The 21,362-nt window shown below is 37.6% G+C and overlaps 1 protein-coding gene across 1 annotated transcript in view; it reads right to left on the bottom strand.

Moving 5' to 3' along the window:
* Positions 1–769: 769 nt before the first annotated feature.
* The window catches only part of FAM188A (family with sequence similarity 188, member A), a gene marked incomplete at both ends in the record, with an annotated part of 48,340 nt that continues 27,747 nt past the window's right edge, over positions 770–21,362 (bottom strand). Inside the window, 4 exons of the mRNA XM_008947826.1 lie at positions 770–841; positions 4,105–4,192; positions 8,240–8,312; positions 9,157–9,229. Coding sequence (XP_008946074.1) covers positions 770–841; positions 4,105–4,192; positions 8,240–8,312; positions 9,157–9,229 — 306 coding nt within the window. The remainder of the gene's footprint in view (positions 842–4,104; positions 4,193–8,239; positions 8,313–9,156; positions 9,230–21,362) is intronic.

Raw genomic sequence — 21,362 nt, 5'->3', positions numbered from 1 at the left:
ATCTGTTTCCTTTGTACAGTCTGTTATAGGTTGCTATATCCATTGTTACTGCTGCTGTTCCTGCTGCGTTCCCGTATTAAATTCTCCTGATCTCAGCCCGTGGGGTTCTGCATTTTTGTGCCTTTTCTCCCTCCTGTGCCAGGGGGGGTTTGAGGGGTGATCGAGCGGCCACGCGATGCCCGGCTCCTGCCTGGGGCTGAACCACCACAGTCAGTAGAGTGTGAGACTCTTAGTCTAAGGGTCATGGGTTTGAGCCCCGTGTTGAGCACCAAAAAGACTGGTGGACAAACCTTCTTCCAAGAAAGCTGAAAATGAAACAAGTTGTTTCATTTTCATTTATTTCTTCCAAGTGGATCCAAAAATTACTGACTTTTAATGCAAGTCTGGACTACTAAAATAGTTCACAAAAAATTCCAAACATCTTGATTTAGATATAGGGTTAATTATATAATTTGCAGTTTGTCACTGTTCCATCTCCATTGTCCTTTACAGTTCAGATACCACTTCTCATGGATAAGCATGAGAAGTACTCTATTCAAAATGCTTGGCTCGAGAGATGTGCTCTAGCCAGCTCCTAGCTAAAATATGACCAGAAGCACAAAGCATTTTCTAGTTCTAAATGTATCATTTCAGGAGAAAGTTACTGAAATAGATTTTGGCAAAAGTCAGTTACAAATGGAAATGTTTCGCCTGTAGCTACAGTCAGGTTTGTACACTACTTGTTTATATACTACTTGTTAGGGCTAGGTTTATGTTTCTTAAATCTTACCTTTTCATTATAGTTAGATTGCTTTAGTCCGTTGTAATGGTAAACAGTGAACGACTCTGAGACCCTAGAGTCCTAGTAGAAAGAAGACAGTTACTTTCATGTGGCACATTATGCCCTGACAGTCTCTTCTCTTTACAACCAGACATGCATTTAAACAGGAATATTCATAGATTCACAGAAACTGTAAAAAAGCACTATTTCTTCTAGGTGATATCATCTTGATGATTTTGTTCATTTTACCTTTCTTATTAAAAAAAAAAAAAAAAATCAGTAAATAATAGGTAACACCCCTAAAGAGCAAGTCTAAATAGCAAATAATGATTTTATGTGTTCATCTGGACACGCTGAACTACAACTTCAGCGCTGACCATGTAGTAACTGTCCTCATTTTTAAAGTCAGACACCTTACGTGGTAGCCATATTTGTGTGTTTAATAACTGTATGCTATTAAATTAAAGATTCCCAAAAGATCAGATCCAATCCCTGACCCTCAATTTCAGAGCTAAAAAGTCATTTACACCCACACCCAGATAACTGTAACTAATTGTGACGACACCTGCTCAGCTCAGGCCTACCAACAGATGTACTGCTGTTGTCAGACCTCACCATTGCAGGCGTTTAAATCCTTTGTTCCTAAAAGGGCTGGAAATCTTTCCATTTCACTGAATCGGGAAACACAAATCAGGTGTAACAGCTCTTTTATCTTTGAGGCCTACTGGACCAGGCTCCAAACAAAAGCATATCCTTTTTTTAAGAGCATGGAAGTAAAGGCTGGAACGAGAAGGCTGCTCAAGTTACAGTACATCCATCAGATTATGAAAAGCCCTCATTCATTTTTCTCCCCTTAAAAGACTGAAACCCCTTATCTCTGTGTGGGTCTCTCACAGTAACCCAGGCAATTCTGTGAAGGGAGGGTGGTGAAAAGTAAGGTAAGTGGTAACCCTACTTACAGAAATTACTTCACAGAAATAAAGTCAAGCTTTGCTTAGAAGGAAAGAGGACATTTATTCTTTTCCCTAAGGAAGGTCTGCTTACCCTGAAGGAAATGAAGTGCTGCTTCCTAGTGCCTGTCCTACGGATGTTCAAAATTTTGTGCCATAATTGTTTCCCAAAAAAAAGTGCCCAGTTAAGAGTCAGGCTTGCTCTCCGAGTTTGAATGATCTTTAGTATTTTTTTTTCAGCCAACAGCTTTGAAAAGCAAAGCTGAGATATCTTCCTTCTTTTGAGGTGGAGTTCAGTACTCCACTTCAGTACTTCAGTACTTTCTAGGAGAGTAAGAATGGGGTTTTGAATATTCTCATTCAAGAAGGAATGGGATCTGGATCTCCTGAATGCTAGCTACCTGTTAAATAATGTATAAAGGGGAACATCAACAAATCAAATCATCACCGGCATGTGCTATTTCCTCAGTATTTTAAAGACAGACATCATCGTCATTTCTGCAGAATTTCAGGAAGAATTCTGAATGAGGTGTCAAGATGGGCGACAGCTCCTGCTATCTGATTGACAAAACACAGTTTGGACAACGCATCCATGCCCTCAGTATTCATTCAGTAATTGCTACCGGCAGGTCCAAGTCCAAAACGTGCTGATTGTTCGGTCTGTACCATTAAGGCACTAACACTTAACATGTTTTGTACTGGAGCCAGCCAAGGTTCAACAGCACAGGTAAAACTGAGTGGTGGGGAATCCTGTGCAGTGGGGAATTGGTAATGGCTGGATAGGCATGGACAGGTCCAGAGTTCATCCATCAGCTGTGTAGGTGGCTAAGGTGGGAATCTGCCCGTCATTTCACTATGCTCCCTTCTCCAGCTGCCCTTCTTCAGTCAGGGATGCCCTTCAGCAACAGGCCACAGAGGCAGCAGCCCTGTACAATGGCTGTTTTCTCCTCCAGCACTGAACAGTTTAGGCACAGCCAATTATGGAGGATTGTGCTTTGGCTTTCTGAATTTCATTCCAAGCACCTGGAGTCTAAAATTAAGCAGTGGAGTCTTCCAGATTTGCAAGTGGATGAAATAAAATTAAATTTTAATAATAAGATTATAATAACAAGTAATTTATAAGTAATTTTATACAAGTAATAATTAAAAATAAATTATAAGATTAAGTTATATTCAGTTGTAAAGATATTTCCTCTTCTGGAAATACAAATTAAAGGAAGAAACAGCTGGCAAATACACAATGCAGATATAATTCTGTAAATCTGAAGAAAATGAACACTATCTCCTTTTTCCTCTAGATGATGATTCAACTCTTAATGATGTATTCAGTCTTCACCATCTTCGGCAGTGCACTTCGAGTGTCTTCTCAATGACCAGATTGTTTCATAGTACAAAATACTACACCCAAACAGTGCTGCACAGACCTTAACAAAAAGAGCCGTGCTGAAGGCATTTTAAAAATGCTAGTATCACATTTCCTTGGTTGCACAAATTAAGCTGTATAGTTTCAATGACATGTTAAGCTACAAAAGCCTGCAAAGAACAACTCCTCTGAGCCCTTCTCTTGCCTTCACTAGCCTGTCTTTCTGTCTCTGGGGAAACACTCTCTCTTCTGCCAACAGACGCATTTGCATGGCCATGGCACCAGCCTCCATAAACCTGCAAAGCGCTCTCATCTGGACCAGTGCTCTGTTCTGGTTTGCCACATATCTATACAAAAAGGTTCGAGGTGGCTGGAGGGAGGCAGCATGAGGGCACGAAAATGTGACCCACGGCAAAGGAGAAGAGGAGAGCAGTGCTAGGTTCAGACAAGCTTCTCAGTGGTGGTGCAAGCTTAATGAATATATGGAGCAGATAGAGTTTTAAAATAATTTTCCATTACTCTGGCAGATACTGACTTCCACATATACTAAACACAACTTTACCATGATTTTTTGACTGTCAAAATTTACATTATTAAGAGATATACATAAAAATAGTTTTAAATATGTTTGTAGCCTTTTCCCATTTGCTAGCAATTACAGCAGACATTTGTAATATTGATAAAAACAGTATGGCTATTTGTTCTCAGAAAAAACAAACTCAGATGAACTTTCTGAAGCAGTTCAATTACATATGTAAAATGATTACATATTTCCTGAAGTTGATTTTGGAACTTGTCATCACCATGGAGTTTCCTTCCAGTGTAAAGCTGACAAAATCATGGACACCTTATGCAAAACAGAAGTATGTGGTTTGTTGTGCAATACAAGAAGTTATTTGCTGGGCAGTTGTGTCAACTTAATCAATAATTATTATTAAAAATAGCTCTGCAATATTGATGGAGGTGTTCAACAAATCTGAAAGACAAGCAGAACAGACAACGCTTTGCAGCAATAAAGCTATATTGATTACCTGCTCAGGGAAAAATTCTTGCAGAAACGGACCCAACAATATGATGCCCAGTCCTTCTGGGTCTAATTTGGTCTTCATGAGGTTTACACTATGACAAGAACATTGAATACAAAGTATGTGTAAGACATTTTTATTCTTGCATGACTAACTTACGCTGCGCTACCACAGTATGGGCTGCCAAGTATAGCAACACTATTCTATTTTTAATTGTATGACAACCACACCAGAATGGCATGCAAGTTGCCAAAACATGGTTGTTTTTAAATAAAAGTAATCTGTTATTTCAAATTAAGTGATAATTCTGAAGGATCACCATATTTGGTAAAATAATTTGAAAGCCGTATAATCTAAAACCGGGTTTACAGTCCAAAAGGCATTTTGCTGTCTTGTAAGCATTCTTCAGCTTAGACACAGAAACCAGTCACCTTTTAAATACAGCTCTGTAACTGCCAAACAACCTGTTTTTAAATGCAGATTTGAAAAGCCTCCAAGATTTTCTAAGTATACTGAAATAAAACTGACAGATACATTTCTCATTTACATCATGCCCTTGATATCAAAGAAGCCAAAACCGATAAAAAATGAAACTATTAACAATACTAATCTGAAAACCTTATTGCATGAATATGGTATAACTTCAGGTCACTACAAATGTCAATTATAACCTTGTATCTCTATTTAAGCAATGTATTTCTACAGGCATCAGGTTGCATAAACATTTATTTGCATCTGTCTATCCTTTTGCCTAAGTTCCAAGCTGTACCGTACACAAGAATGTCCTCACTGGATCAAAGCACCAGAGCATCTTGCCCAGTATCCCGTTTCTGACATGGGTCAGTAGTGGATGCTTACGACAGAGTACAACGGGGCAAACATAGTGATATACTTAGTTTACCCTCCCCACTTCCAGCAGTCTGCTGCTCAAAGACATCTTCAGTGAGAGGCAGTATCTAAAACACAAACATATATATTTTTTTCTTTCCATGCATGTGCCTAGTTGGCTTTGAACTCATATATACTTGTGGCATTTAATGAAGCCCACTCACAAAATTAAAATGAAGCTATGGATTCTAGGAATAAGTATCTCCTGTTTTGAACCTGGCACTTGACAATTCAGTCTAACACCACCTCATTTGTGTGTTGTGAGAAGTATTTAACAATTATTCCTTATTTACTATGAATCCCCTGATTTTAGAAACCTCTCTTCCATACCAATGGTCATCTCTCTTTTCCAGGTCAAACAGTCCTGATCTAGTTCTTCTTGTACTAATGCTGTTCTGTACCCTCTGATGCCTTTTTACAAATTCTTTATTTTAAGATGGAGTGAAACATCATGCAGTTATACAAGGGCATAACTCCTAGAAACCTCACTCCACATGTCTGTCCATCACTATCAGTTTAAATCCAAGATCTGTTTCTTGAATGGTAATATTGAGTTCACAGTCAAAAAATGTGTACGTAAAATTAGGATTGGTTTATCCCCTGTACCCTCTCTTCCAGTAACTTCTGCTTCTCTTCTGCAATTTTTATTAATACCTTGAACACTTTTGTATCAGCAGCAAACTATCATATTAATCTCTACCTTCAAATCCTCATTGCTGCTGTGACAAACTTCACAGACCTAAAACAAATGCCTGTGAAATCCCTCTAATGATCTCCCTCCATTAAGAAAAAACCTGACATTTTAATCCTTTAATCATTTATCTCTCTACAGGAAAACCTTCCTTCTTAGCCCGTGTTCACACATGAAACATTCATATGTGAATTTTCCCCAGATTGGCCTTCAAATCCTTTCCCAATACTGCTGTCCATTTGTCACTTTCTCATTCTGGTACTCTTATACCTGGACAGTTTACAGTGGTAACCTAAAGCAGTTCAGCAATTTCATTCTGATGTTTTTCACAGTTTTAGGGGTTTTACTTATCTTGACACTTAAGACTCTTAGTTACTCTGACCACCCATAAAAAGGTTTAAGTGTGAAAACCTCCTTGTAATCTTCCTCAGTGAAGATGAAAACTACTCCCTACCATCTTCCACAGTGAATATGAAGAACTCACTACGTCTTTCTTACTGACTGAATACTTTTTAATACTGGAGACTCTTCCAAGTCTCCTGGTTTTGATGGGTTTAAAAAAAATAACATTAGCTTTTATTTTACAACTTTGCTGCTTAGTCTTATGAAGATTTTAACTCTTAATTTTGTATTTACATTTAATGTTACAAAAATGTAGCGCCTACATAAAAAAAATAGGGAAGAATCTACAGTTTTCCTTTCAGAACACAGTCTTAGCTTCTCACAGCTGCCTTTTACACCCTAGATCTCTTTTGTCAGGAGCTGCAGACAGAAGGTGTCTTTCTAAGGTCTTTTTGATTACTGTTGCATGTAAGCATTTTATCCTTCTGGCTACCACTTATATGTCTTCATTTTTAAGTACCTCCCTTTGTTTGTCCTAACATAGTACTACTAATAAATTATTTGGTGTCTTTTTGTTTACACAGAACACATTATGCAATTCTTAAGAGTAGACTTGATGAATTTTAAAATTCAGAAAACTGAATGGGATATCCTATAAACTATGTTAATTTAATATCTGGAAAAAAAAGAAATTTCACTACTCAAATGAAACTACAACTGAGGATCTGCAAGATACTGCACTTTAATCCTTCTATTGCCCATTCTTACTGCTCTCAAAGTACAAAATGAAAAATATTTCCATAGCTGATGAAACCTGCTCAAATTTTTGAAATGCTGTAACAGAACCAAGGCTGATTTCAGTAAAATAATCTTGAAAATGCACTTTAAATTATGTACTAAAATTACAGCAAGCTATATACTAACTAACGAAATGCAAGAACTGTTTACAACTGTGGAGCTATACTAAGTTTAAGTATGGACAGTGTATAAAATTACATCAGTTAAGCAGAATGGAAGATATAACAAAATTTGATTGCTGTATGTTTCAACTGAGGCTTGATTGTTCAGCAATGTTACTGATACTACAGTAGAGTTACCAAAACAAGTATGTGTCACTTCAGTACAGAGTCTACCATCTTAACTGAAAAGGTTATGAACGTTGGGGTGATGATACTAATGGGCTTTGTACTGTTATGGCTGAGAAGTGGGTGGGGACAAAAGTCTCCAGCACTGGTCAAAGAGACAGACAGGATAAAATGTTTCAAACAAGCCAAACTTAGGTTGACAGATGTACTCAAATTCTTTCCCTTAAAACTCAGATGTTTTTTAGAAAAAAGTGGACAAATGAGAACTCAGTTCTCTTATATATTTACTGAAAGACTAGAAAATTTTACTGAAATCAGATGCAATGGCATTCAGTACTGGAATGGCTAATATACCCTACTGATTCATATCTGCTCTACAAAGTTTTCCCCTCTATAATTGTTAAACTCTCAGCAGGTTTGACTGTTTGTAGAGCAGATAAACGCCAATAAACTAGACCATATGCTTATGAAAGAGTAGAACCATTTTTTGGAAATGTAGAAAAGTTCAAGCACGTAGCTCTCCTTTCTGGATTAAGTATTCAGTAGCAAAACATGGTAAACTTTGATTCCCAAAGGTTAAGTGCTGCCACTGAGTATTAGTCCTGTCTGTCCAAAGAAGATCTAAAATAAATTAAATTTTTCATTTGATAGTTTTAATGTTTATCCTAGGAATCAAGTTGTTATTTCTGTAAACAAATGACAAATATAAACACTATAAGTTCCTGAGTGTTGGTGGAAACACAAGTGTAACAGTTTCAGCTTCAAACTGCAGATAGATCCAGTGGTAATCCAATACTAATCTGCCTCTGAGTACCTTGTTTTTTAGGCTCTTTTGTTATACAGTTTCACCCTCCTTAACACATGAAAACATATTTACTACCATCTCCTTAATAGACAGTAATGCAATAGGTCTGAAAGGGTTTTTGGCTTCTAGTTATCACTACCAAATTTAGAGATGTATTAATTTGAATTCTTCTTACTGGATTTAAAGCTGACTTAAATACTTCAAAGTAACTTTCTGTGCTCAGAATGGAAGCTAAGAAAGAAAAAAAAACACACCAGAAAAAAAGACTAAATTATAATAAATGTATGTTTAATTGATATTTCTGTAGTATTTATGTTTTATTATACTTACTATTCAGGATCTGAAACAAGGTCCAGGGCCTTCATTACATCTTCTAGCAGAGTATCAGGTATAAAACCATTATCTGAAGAAGTAGGAAAGATTCTCATTAGAAAAGAAAAAAAATGTTTTCCAGAAGCAGCAATTTTACTCAAAGTTACAAACACTGCATATTTTTATCTCTAAAATTTGCAAACAAATAGTGGCGTTCTAGGACCATAGGTTTCAAACACTTCTCTACCACTGAAAAATACGAGAAGTGCAATAGAGAAACTGTGGGTTTATAATTCATATACTTAGATGCTTAATGCTTTACAGGAAATCAATCTCTTTATAGCGTCTCCATCTCCATTAGATACCTTGGGATAATAATGGCATTTTTTCCCTTTTGATCAGTTAAAATAGCAACTGAACGTTAGACATCATGTTTTCCAAAATCTTCTGTGTATGCCACGTACCTTCAGAACAAACTTTCATAAAGAATGTCGTCATAGTGCATCAGTTACTTTACGAAAATGTAATAGAAGACAAATCAAATTATATTTAAGTTTTATGTTAATTACAAAGAAGATTACAAGGTTACAAACTTATGGTCTAAAAATTCTCTATTGTGCAACGTTGTACTCAACTTCCCTTACTATGAAATTCTCAGAAAATTTCTTCATTTTACTTGCATATTGACTACTGTATAGAAAATTTCTTAAGTATTAAGTATTTCATTCCTCTCTTAATCAGTGCAGGTATAAACAGCATATTGTCCTGGCATGGAATTTGAAAGTGCAGTATTTAGAATACATTTCAGAAAATAATGGTCCTACTTTGGAAGAGATACCCTACACAATGCAGTATTTATTAAATTTGTCTCTACTGAATGAGTGCCTTCCAATTTTTAAAAAAAATCTCATTCCAGCAAGAAGTACAGCACTTACCCTCAGGGTCATATGTCTGGAAAACCCTCCTAGCTTGTTCTGAAGGTGCTTCAGGAGCAACAAGAGCCATATCCTTGTTGGGGGGGGGAAGAAGAAAGTTTTTCAGAATGTTCCTAATTCAGTTGCAGATTACTACAGACATACTTAGTCATACCGCACAGGGTTGAACCTTAAACTAATGAAAATCTCAATACAACAGAAGAAAAATTAAGGTAATTTGGCATAATGGCTGATAGTGATGTGAAGCTATCAAGAAATATGTTAAAGATTATTCCACAAACTGCTTTACAGATTTTCTCTACGTCTTTTCATGCAGATGTTGGAGCACAAAAGCTAATTGGAGACTACATGTATTCTGTGGAGATTTAGATTTATAGTATTTTTCCTTACATCTGGAAACCCACAAACACGTACCAATGAAATTTATTGAGTGTACTATGCATACACTAAAACATGCAGGGAAACATTGCATTTGACACTACCCCCCCTTAGTTTTCCTTGCTGTCAAAGTGAAACTGTAACATTACCTGCTATGCTATGAACAGTAAACACAGAACTCCAGAAACAGCAGCACTGATGTTACTCTGAATAACATTGGAGCCTGAGAAATTTGCCTTTGTTCATACTGTATTAAGTAAATTGATTTGTTAAAAATCATAAAGTTACTTTTAATTGTTTTATGAAGCATACTTAATATTTTTACTTTTTATTTCCAGTTTTCAACTTTCTTTTCTGAAGATGACTTAGCTTTTCTTGAAAGAGAGAATCATGACAATATCCTCTCATTATACCTGTATGTGCTCACACTGAACCTTGGTCTAAGCTGTAAAAGTCTGTAGTACTTCATTTGAAGGAAGGCACAGAAAACAGAAAATGTAGAATTAAAAATGCAAAATGATCTACTCTTCTTTTAGCAGATTAAGAGAACTGCTTCAGGGAGAGAACAGAAGCAAGTCCTGCCTTTGACAGAATTTCACTCTTACCCAGTTTCTCCTAATAGCTGACTCCAAATCAGACAAGAATTTTAAGTATACACCTAATGGCATCCAGCATATACTTAAAAACTTTCCTGAATGAAAGCCAGCTGCCTAAGACACACCAACTGGGATAACACGGAGTACAACATGCACTCAAAAATAACTGGCAAATTTTACATTGAACATTTTGATGAATGATGCAACTATTATTGGCATAAGCTTCATACAACAGGGTTTACAAAGCTCCCCTCATTTCTATGGACAGGAAAGACAAAAATTTGGTTTTATACAGGATTATATTACCCTAAAGTTATGAGACATCTGCCTGTCTTTCATGGCTCTAGATCACCAGCCTGCTAGAGACTGTCACTACTAAGGTCTGCTCCATTGCCCCTCAGAGCACATCACAAACATCTACACTGCGAAGGGACACAGCGCACAGAGTGAAGGGTCAGCGTTAAATTTGCTGCCACATATTAAGGGGTACCCACACCATATCTTTTCTGGCTATGAATTTTGTGCCAAACATCAGTCCTAGAAGCACATGATGTAGAAGCAGAGCCAGTTGCTGGAAGCCCTTATGTCCACACTACAGGCAAGGCACTGTGAAAGGCCTCCAAGGGTGCAGCTTCATGTGTTGGCTCCATCAGGAGAGAAAAAGCTTTCAGCTCATCTGTACGACACTTAATTGCATGCAGCAGGATTCCAAGTCTAGATGCAACAAATTTGGACCAAAGAGCAGCTCTCCAACATGCTATATCACCAATATAGATGGATCTGGTGAATCACATCTGCTGGAATTCTCCTAGTTCCTGAGACTTGATAGACTTATCAGGACTAAATTACTTCTGGCTCCACCCTACTGCCTCTCTTGCAGCACAAGTGCCACTGTGCTTTTCTGTGACTGGACTGCAGAGGCCATCTTCAGGTCAGAGGCAGGCTTGCCTACAGATAAAACTCCTGTACTATGTGACTTCTCCAGTCTCCAAGAGCTTCAAGTGGGAGAGCGTACAGAAGAAGTGAATATGGGAGAAGACCCTTCTTCTAGTGTCTCCTTGTGAGAACAACTTGTAAATTGCTTCCTTAATGTATCAGTACTAGAAGCCCTAGATTTTTCTATTAAGTCAGTTTCATAATGTGATTTTAAGGACCCATAAATACAATTAATTTGGAAGAAACCCACTATTTAATGAAAAATATTCCGGTAATTTTATAAATTAATGATAACTAGTTAATCGAATACTTACAGAAAATCAATACTTTTTCTTCACATTTCCATATATCCTAAATGTTTTTCTAAAGTACTTTGCAGATAGAGACCATCCTGCTTTAATAACATCTACAGCTCAACACAATTAGTTTCATGATGCCAAATGATGTATGAAATCGTGCAGTTGAGGAGATATTCTGTTATAATGGGTAACACACAATTATATAAGGTACATACATACACTCTAAAATTTGGTAATATGTGACCAACTGTTAAACAATTCGTAATATTCCAGAATTGGAAAAGTTTCATTTTGGATGGTCACTATTACAAAAGCATACCAAGTAGGAGTAGATTTCACTATCAATGAAATAAAAGAAACTATTGCAAATAGTTCTCAGTTTAAAATTAATGACACCACAGCATACAGAGCTTATTAAGAACAATGTGATCAGTAATTTCAATATTCAGCATTTAACTAGAAAGGGGATATTTTTATGGTACGTTCTTATTAATGAATTAGCAGCTCATGAAGCCAGGGCAACAAGGGAGAACTCTTAAAATTTCCATGGCATGGAAGGATATAACCAAAATAACTTCCAACTACACAGACATATTATTTCAAATACAACTATATAGTTCTGCTTTGGTTTACTAGCATGCAATTCTTTTAATAAAAATCCTAATGTAATCCAAGAATAAAAACTATCATTTGTGTTGTCCTCCCTCTCCCCAAATTATCTTGTTGATGTAGTACATTCCACAGTTTCGTGTGACGCAAAACAGATTTTTTAAAAATAAGTCTCCAGCAACTAGCAAAAAAAATTTTTTGATAGTCCGGTTGCAAATAGTGTGTATTTCTGTTGGAATTTTAGTTTTCCAGGTCCTTAGTTATTTCAGTACATACGGGCAAGGGAAGAACTTATAGAATAAGTTACTGAATGCATTGTTCAATACTGAAAATTCTCTGTGTCTTTCAAATGAACTTTAAAATACGGTAAAGCCTCACAATTATTACATATTAACACTTTATTAATTCAATCTGATTTACCTGATGCTCTAAGCAAGTCATGTCAGGAAGAGACTTAGAAAAGTTACCTGCCTTGGAGAGAAGAGCAAACCCCCCATCCCTCTTATCTTCAAAATAATTCTAACTTTTCACTGAGACTGCTGTCCTATAAATAGTTTAAATGTAAGACTTTAATCCTGTACATACAAATCCTGTGCATCCTCTATCTTAGCATGTCAGCCATTTCTAGCATCCAGAAAACTTTAGAAGTTCAACTAGCCCATATATTTGTACCTAGGGAAAAAGAAAAGGAACATAGCTCCTTCAAGCAACAAAGCTGAAAATTTGACAAACACCTAACAAAAACATACTTCAGCTGCCCAAGCTGATATTCCATCATATGTGCCAAAATATATCCCCCCACCCCAGCCTTAAGAATTGTATTTTGATCTATCCCATGCATTGAAAGTTCCATATAAGGGAATCTCATCAATAGCTAATTATAATAATTATTTCCAACACAAAGTATGACATGTCCCAAAAATCATGTTTCACTCACTGGCTCTTGCGATACACAAACAAATCATTTTCTATTACTTTGAAATGTTATTCTCATCAGTAGTACCAGTTATTTTAAGATCCCATGTTTATGCTCAGAGGCAAAAAATAGTCTTCATAAGTTTTAATGAAAACATTCCAGAAGTTTTCAATTTACAAATCAAAAGCAGAACATAGTAGCTAAGCTACAATGACATCCTGGCTATGAATTTTTACAAGGATTCCATCCCGAAATATCTGTTACCCTTACAAATGAAATCTGTTTGCATATGAACTGCTTTAGAGTTCTATGCTACCACTGTTGAGTGATGTGTGGAAGAATTATATATTGGCGTATTAACTTCCTTCTTTAAAATTTGCCTAGATACAGTAAAGAAACACTGTTAATTTAATATAATACAGTCTTGTATTACAGAGAAAAGGGTGTATTTTTCCATGCTATGATCAATGGTTTTCACGCCAACAAATTTTCCAAAATGGTTTCCTAAGAAACCAAGGTTGATGTGATCTCTGAAACCAATTCCCATCTCTCTATCTAGCTGACTTCTGCATCCGTTGCCCAATTTCCATTACATTTGACAGGGAAGGGGACTCACGACTGGTTGTAGAAACCAGAAGCCAGGCAAGGAGGAAACATACAGGTGTGTGTCCCCACCAAAAGGTAAGGCAGAACCTTGCTGTGAATTGCTGTGTTCAGCAACAAGTAGACAACCATTCAAACACCACTGAACCCAGACTTAGAATCATATAATCACTATGGTTGGAAAGACCCTACAGGATGATCAAGTCCAACCTTCCTCCTAACATATCCCTAACTGCTAGATCATAGCCTCAAGTGCTACATCATGCCTGGCTGCTGGGTGGAGCACTGCAAGAGACAAGTGGTGGGTTACTACCCCAGGTATTTGAGAGTGTGGGAGAGGGAGAAAGAAGGTGCAAGACAGGGATGAAAAGGGAAAAAGTAAGAAAAAAAATTAAGAAAAGGTCTAGGAGACAAGCTGCTTTAAGACAGGCTTCAGATGGACTGCTCTTATATAGTGTGCTTTGACTCAGAAGTGCTTCCATATGTAGTTTTAAATTAACATGACTTGAAGTAGTTGTACTGCTTAGTACAACTACTTAGTACTGTAACTTAGTATTGTACTTAGGGAGCAACTTTAGATTTCTTCAAAGAATGTTGCTTTATTAAGGTTAACATCAGTCTTGGGGGCTTCAAGAGACGGTAAAACATTCAGTGAAGGTACAGATAGTTCTGATCTTGGGGAAGAAGGAGGCAGGAAAAGACCAGACCAGAAATACAGAAATTATTTGGTAAAAGCATAGTACAGACTTTTGCTTATCTCTTTACTCAGCTGAAGTGGATATTAGAAAATAATTGCAGTTGATGGGGAAAGAAGAGTGCCAGGCAAACTAAGAAGTAATTTTGATCTACCTAGGAGTAATTTCTGATCCTACGAGGATGGAAAACAGTCTATTACACATTCCTATGAAAACAGAAGTCCTCATCCAATAACAGCCATCCACAACCCAGAGTCATGAAGATTTTGGAGTCTGGAGGGATCAGATAATCACTGACGCTGGTCCAGATGTAATGGTGGGGACTCTGGTCAACTTACTGAGGTCCTGATAACAAAACTGCTCCAACCACATCAAAAACACTGGGGTCCTGTTCTGTATTACTCTGAATGGACTCAAGAGACCAGTTGAAGTGTTTGAAATGCAGCATCTGTCTCTTCAACCATGCATACCATCATAAACCAACTAAGAAAGAAGCAGCTGGTTTTAATGGTATTGGAAGCAAAGAGATAAAACTCAGATCAATCCAAATACTATGAGAACACCCAAGCAATGCTGATGCATGGTGTAGAGGCAAGAATGTCACATGCACATTTAATCTCACAGCTGAGTTTGTTAAAAAAAAAAAAATGATTTTAAATGTCAGCAAGGTTCTTTTGGAGATCATCTTTTCAAAGAGAAAAGACACTTCCATACAATCCCAGTGATGTACCATGTAACTGTATCATTATCATTTTGTCTTTCACACATGACCAGAACTCCTTTCAAACTGGATAGTGCTCTAAAATAAAATTGTGAAGCTCCACTTTGTCCTGTGGCTGTAATCCATTTGCAAAGAATCTTTAGCTCCATTAAGAGACATATCCAGTGTAAGTACCCTGGAGGACAGAGAGGAGGCTTCTTCTCCAAACGGTGAAGGGACCCTGCCACCAAAGCCGGAACTCATTAAATGCTGTTTACAGCCTGAGAAATAACAGCCCATTTAACTGAGGGAGAACAGACTGCACATACCATCAACTGGAGGCGAGGAGCAGAAGTGTCAGATGTATTGCCACAGATGCAAATGAGGTCATGTGTCCTGAAGATGTCCGATACTACAGGTAGTGGACCAAAGAATAAAATTTAATGTAAGACTGGTATAAATTTACAAATAGGACAGATACCATCACTACAGAAGTAAAAATAGGTTCAAAGTATTGCAGTGATGTAGAATTCAGTTGATTCTCGCCAAGACTAAATAAAACCTTGGCATTGCTGTAAATAAACTAACAGCTTTTCCTCTAGGTCTTCCTAGCAGCCAATTATCACATCAAGGAAAGAGAGAGCCCTTAAGATCTGAAATAGGCCATTGTTAATGACATACAAAGACTTGAACAGGTATAGAAAGGTCACAGAGATCTTGTTTCCTCTTGGACACCACTGAATAGATGTTGAGATTGCTGAGGTGTGCAGTTACTGGTTCTAAAAATTTTTGCCAACTTAACATCTACTGTCTACTTAGGCAGACTATTGGGAAAGGTCCCTGAAAAGGGACAGAGTTGGAGAATTATACTGTGGCAACACAGGAGATCAAATCCTAGAGTCCTTACCTCTCAAGTCCATACTAAAGCATTTGATGTTATTCGACATAAAGGTAGTTTGAAAGACTACCAGTCCAGCTCTGAGCAGAGAGATGGCTAATGAAGACTCGTTCAAGACTCCCCTTTCTGTTCAGGGGCACCACTGGCACCAATGGTTTGGAAGGGCCACTGCCCATCGCTGCTGTGATGGAAGTTGTCCTCGGCTAGTGGAGTATGAGATTGCTCTGCAGCATATTATTTTCTGTGAGAGAAGGCATTACAAATGGCAAGAATACCAACAGAGTACTCAAAGGAGTAAAAGAGTTTCCTGTTTGAGAGCTGTGTACAGAGGAACTGAAGGAAAGGTCTTTGACGGAACTAGAAGAGGGCAGACTTAGAGTAGATACAAGGAAGATGACACAGTTTATCTGAAAGTGTTCATCAAGGGGTAGACATGGTGGTGAAGGAGAAACATACATGGTAAGCAATATGTTTCAACAAGGTGGTTAAAAGGAAGCAAACTGGCTGTAGTTGGACTCTGCCTTGTGAACAAGAGTAAAAGGATTGCATTTAACTCACCAGCATTTGCAGTGCCTTGCTGGTACTGCAAAGGGTAGGGTTCTCAGTAGGGCAGGATGAAAAGCTACGTATGGACTATTTAGTCAGATCCTTCTTTGCTTTCACCCCTGCTACTGAGACAGAAAAAGAACCATACTTGATTCAAGGGTGGGGTGAGGCTGTGGAGGAAAATCAAACCCAAACCAAAGAGCAATCAAACCCAAACCAAAGAGCAAGAATTAATAACAGAGAAATCTAGAGTGAGCACACTGCCAGCCTCTCTGTCTCAAAAGCAGGGCTTTTAACATGCACTCTGCTAAGTTATGGAAACCACAACATATGCTCCATGCCTGTGGGAGAGGATGGTTTAATGAGACAGCCAACAAAAAAAGCCACAGCATTGCAGTTTTTCAAAAATAAGAGAAACTCAAACTACAGTGAATACATGTTTAACAGTTACATTGCCACGTTGGTGTTTTAGATCAAAATATCACAAGGTGTCAACAATTCAGTTGTTGACACAAAGTAAAAGCTTCTTCACCATGTTCTCTGGTCTGAAGGATAGATACAAGAGATTACTGTAAAACAATAAAGAACAGGTGTATATATATTTTTTTTTTAATTCACAGTTACTAACTTGTTTTGCTCATTATCACAGAACAAAGTCTTTGCTTTGAAAGTAAAAATACATTACTGGAATTAGACAAGGAGTCAGCAAATTTGAGTTTACTGGAATTCTTACCTAATTACTAAATGATACATTACCTGCTAGTTAAACTGAAAGGGCAGCTTTTTAAATTACCTGCTGTCTGACTTATCTGGATATTTTTTTTTTTTTAAAGGACAGAATAGAGTGCTCTACAAATGCCAAACTTTATTCATAAGAGGAACCAAACTGTAAGTGGGCAAATTCCACAATTTATGAGTTCCAAAAACTTCACCGCATAATTCACTCAAGACCTATTGTAGATTGTATGATCATGCTATTTTTTTCTACTCAAAAAATTGTTATCTGTATGAAATACTATTTGTATGTCTAATACCATTTCAGCCTACATATATGAAGTGTTTGCTCTATAACTTGTGGTGAGCATTAACATACTAACTCGTTGGCAATTACAACAAGGAGCTGGAAAGTGAACAAGTACAGCGTTTGATAGCAGAATTTAAAGCCACTGAAGATGTACTGCAGAAATTCACATCTTCCTAAATACAGTTCTCACAGTACTGAAAGCTGCACTTAACGTTAGAAAACAACTTCAAGTATTCAGTTTCCCACTTAAACCATATAACTCTCTCTTGGGATGATGAAAACCCTCTGGTTTGCTTCAATCCGCAATGATGAAATGTATTTGAAAATGAACCAGATTAATTATTTTATAACTCAAATATGACTAAAATGTTTCTAAAGGACTACTACTAGCCTGGTTAATTATTCTAACAGTAATAACTTACAGCTTCACATGTGAAAAGTGTAAGCTCTATGAAGTGATTAAGAAAACAATATAAAATAATGTAATGCAATATGCTGTTATTTTGTACTGGTTAGTAGTATTTTAGGGAATCTTTATACACATGTGTTGATACAGGTATGGAGAAAACACTAAATAAGCTTCATACATTTTCACATATTTTAAAAACAGTATTGTCTTTTACGGTCGTATTTGAATTTGGTATTTCAGGTAGCTAACTCCAGTAGTAGCAGAATAGAGCAATTAGCTTCTATGAAAAACAGTATGTTTATTCCTTTAATTAAAGCAAAGCTTGCATATTTTTCTCCTTAAAGCTGTATTATACAGTAAAGCCTATCTCATATCACACCAATTGCATTAGTTTTCTTAACTATGCATAGGCAGTAACAGAACTTTTTTTCCTAAGGATATCCACACTCAGTATTTCCACACCAAACTTTACCTTATTCAAGTCTTAAACTGACCATTTTGGCACCTCTCTGTAACACAAACCAGTTATTTTTAAAGTACATATATAGATGTATATGCATAAAGATGTTCCCTAAACTATTGGTTGGCTGATCAAACTGGCATTGGACTCCCTATAATACGAATTAATATGAAAAGTGTATTCATATATTTCATACCCTTCTTATTAAAGAAGGAGGAAAAAATGCACTTAAATACTGAAACTAGGTTATTTTGTTTTAGAAACAAATATATTATTCAGATAGCTAATCAAATGTGACTTCTGGTGTTATATAAGGGGAGAAATAAAGATAGAAAATTAAGGTAATGTCTTTAATATCACTAAATGTGCTTCACCTCTGCTAAAAGAGTTGAATGCTTTCCACCATACACAGTCCCCCCCCCCCCCCCCCCCCCCTTTTTTTTTTGTATTTTTTTCCTCCTTCCACATTTAGACTTTCAATTCATTCATTCACATATCCTAATCTGAAAGTATAGCTGCCTTATCAAAAGAAGTCAAAGATGTTAGTTACTCTGTACACTTCCAAGCTGTGATCAGTATGAAAGGAGACAATAAAGGGATGAAAAACATTTCTGAATGCTTCTCAACAAGTGGCTAGAAATAGATAGCAAAGGGTATTTGTGATTGTACTTGTTAACAGTGAAATCAGATGCTGTATATGGATTCAATCTGATGTTCCCAGTGATTTGACAGTTGCCAAATGTGTTAAGGTTCTGTGGATCAAACAATAACTAAAACCCAAACTGGTTTCAACCAGGTTCCTGCCATTTATGAAATTACCTCAAGTCTCCTGGAAATATATGGATTCTCTACACAAGTTCAATCTGTCACATCACATGTTTATTAGGCAGTTGGGGAGTTTTGCAAAAAGCAGAGTTTGGCATAAAGTTTCAGAACAGGGCTATAGCAGCTACTATTTTAAAGACTATTTTTATTATTGAAGTTTATGTTGTCATGCTGACAGCCTTATTTAGTGTTCCTGCATCTATCCTAGTAGGGTTTGAGAACATGGAAAGAAAGCAGGCTGAACAGAGAATAAAAAAAAAGTAATCTTCCACTTCCCAAGGATACATGGTGCCCTGCTCACACAGAACATCTGGTCTTCAGACATTTTGAGGAAAAATATGCAGAGACACAGAAAATGGCAACAAAATTATTTCCTTGTTGTTTTGGCCAAGAACACTTTGCTTTAAAATATCTCTCATAGGCATTCAATAACTATATTTAAAATTCCCTCTTTTATAAGCTCTGGAATACATTTGTGACTTCATGACATTTATCTTTTTCAGGAAGAAAAATTCTAAGGGGAAAAAAGAATCTGAGAAATCAGTTTAGAACACGTATTTATAACAGGCAAGCACAGATTAATAGGTGTTCACATATATTAGTTTTCTCAACAGAAGACATGATGGAGATATCTTCAGTTCATACACTAATTTTGGAACTGCCATTCAGTCACATACTGAATACTAGACTTCCAATTTTAAGTCGCACTAAAAATAGGTAAAAATAGTATTCCCAATATCATTATCTGTAAACAATTCCTGCCATTTGTAGGCTGTAATTAGAAGACAAGGTAAAAAAAAAAATGAAAGTGGCTTGTAGAACAAAGAACGGATGGCATGAGCCTAGCACTGTCACAGTTTGATTTCTACCAATTACCTCATATAAGGATGCATGCAATATGGGGACAAGTTGTTCATCCTTACTTACCTATCGCATCTCCTCATTGTGACACTACAAGCATATTAAATCCTGAATTTTGGAACACAGTGGGTTAGAGTACTGAAGGAACTGGCTGATGCAGCTGCTGAGCCACTCTCTGTACTATTTGATGAGTCACGGCAGTCAGGTGCAGTCCCTAGCGACTGGAAAAAGGGTAACATCGTGCCCATCTTTGAAAAGGGTAAAAAAGAAAACCCTGGGAACTACTGACCTGTCAGCCTCACCCCTGTGCCTGGGAAGATCATGGAACAGATCCCTCTAGAACACATGCCAAGGCACATGGAGGACAGGGAGGTGATCCTAGGTAGTCAGCATGGATTTACTTGGGGCAAGTCCTGTCTGACCAACCCAGTGGCCTTCTATAATGAAGTGACTACACCAGTCAACAAGGGAAGACCCATGGTGCCTATGACACCATCTCCCACAACATCCTAATCTCTAAATTGGGGAATTACGGGTTCAATGGGTGGACTGTTCAGTGGATAAAGAACTGGCTGGATGGTCACGTCCAGAGAGTGATGGTCAATGGCTTGGTGGTCAGATGGAGGATGGTGACGAGTGGTGTCCCTCAGGGGTCTGTTTTTTTTTTCAGTGGCATTGAGTGCACCCTCAGCAAGTTTGCAGACGATACCAAACTGTTGTGCATACCAAACTATATGCATCAACATAGTGCAGTTGATATGCCAGAGGGACAGGAGACCATCCAGAGGGACCTGGATAGGCTGGAGAGGTGGGCTCAGGTGAACCTCATAAGGTTCAAGGCCAGGTGCAGGGTCCTGCATCTGGGCTGGGGTAATCAGCACTATCAGTACAGGCTGGGAGAGGGTTTACTGAAGAGCAGTCCTGCTTCAGGAAAGGGACTTGGGAGTGCTCGTGGATAAAAAAATGGACATGAGCCACCAATGAGCAATCACAGCCCAGGTGGCCAATCACATCCTTGGTTGCACCAAAAGAACTGTGGTCAGCAGATCAAGAGAGGTGATTCTGCCCCTCTACTCTGCCCTGCTGAGACCTCACCTAGAACACTGCGTCCAGTTCTGGAGCCCGCAGCATAAGAAGGATGTAGACATATTGGAATGAGTCCAGAGGAGAGCCACCAAAATGATCATGGGATTGGAGCACTTCTTGTATGAAGACAAACTGAGGGAGTTGGGGTTGTTCAGTCTGGAGAAGAGAAGGCTCCGGGGGCACCTTATAGTGACCACCCAGTACTTGGAGGGAGCCTACACGAGGGCAGGGGAAGGTCTATTCAAAAGGGTTTGTAATGGTAGGACAAGTAGTAATGGTTTTAAACTAGGAAAGGATAGATTTCGACTCAATATTAGAAAAAAGAATAATAGATCATTGGAATGGGCTGCCCAGAGAGGCTCCCC

Source organism: Merops nubicus, unplaced genomic scaffold, assembly GCF_000691845.1.
Source record: "Merops nubicus isolate BGI_N331 unplaced genomic scaffold, ASM69184v1 scaffold27859, whole genome shotgun sequence".
NCBI lineage: Eukaryota > Metazoa > Chordata > Aves > Coraciiformes > Meropidae > Merops > Merops nubicus.
Note: the sequence above shows the minus strand (reverse complement) of the source record. Positions and strands in the feature narration are given on the sequence as shown.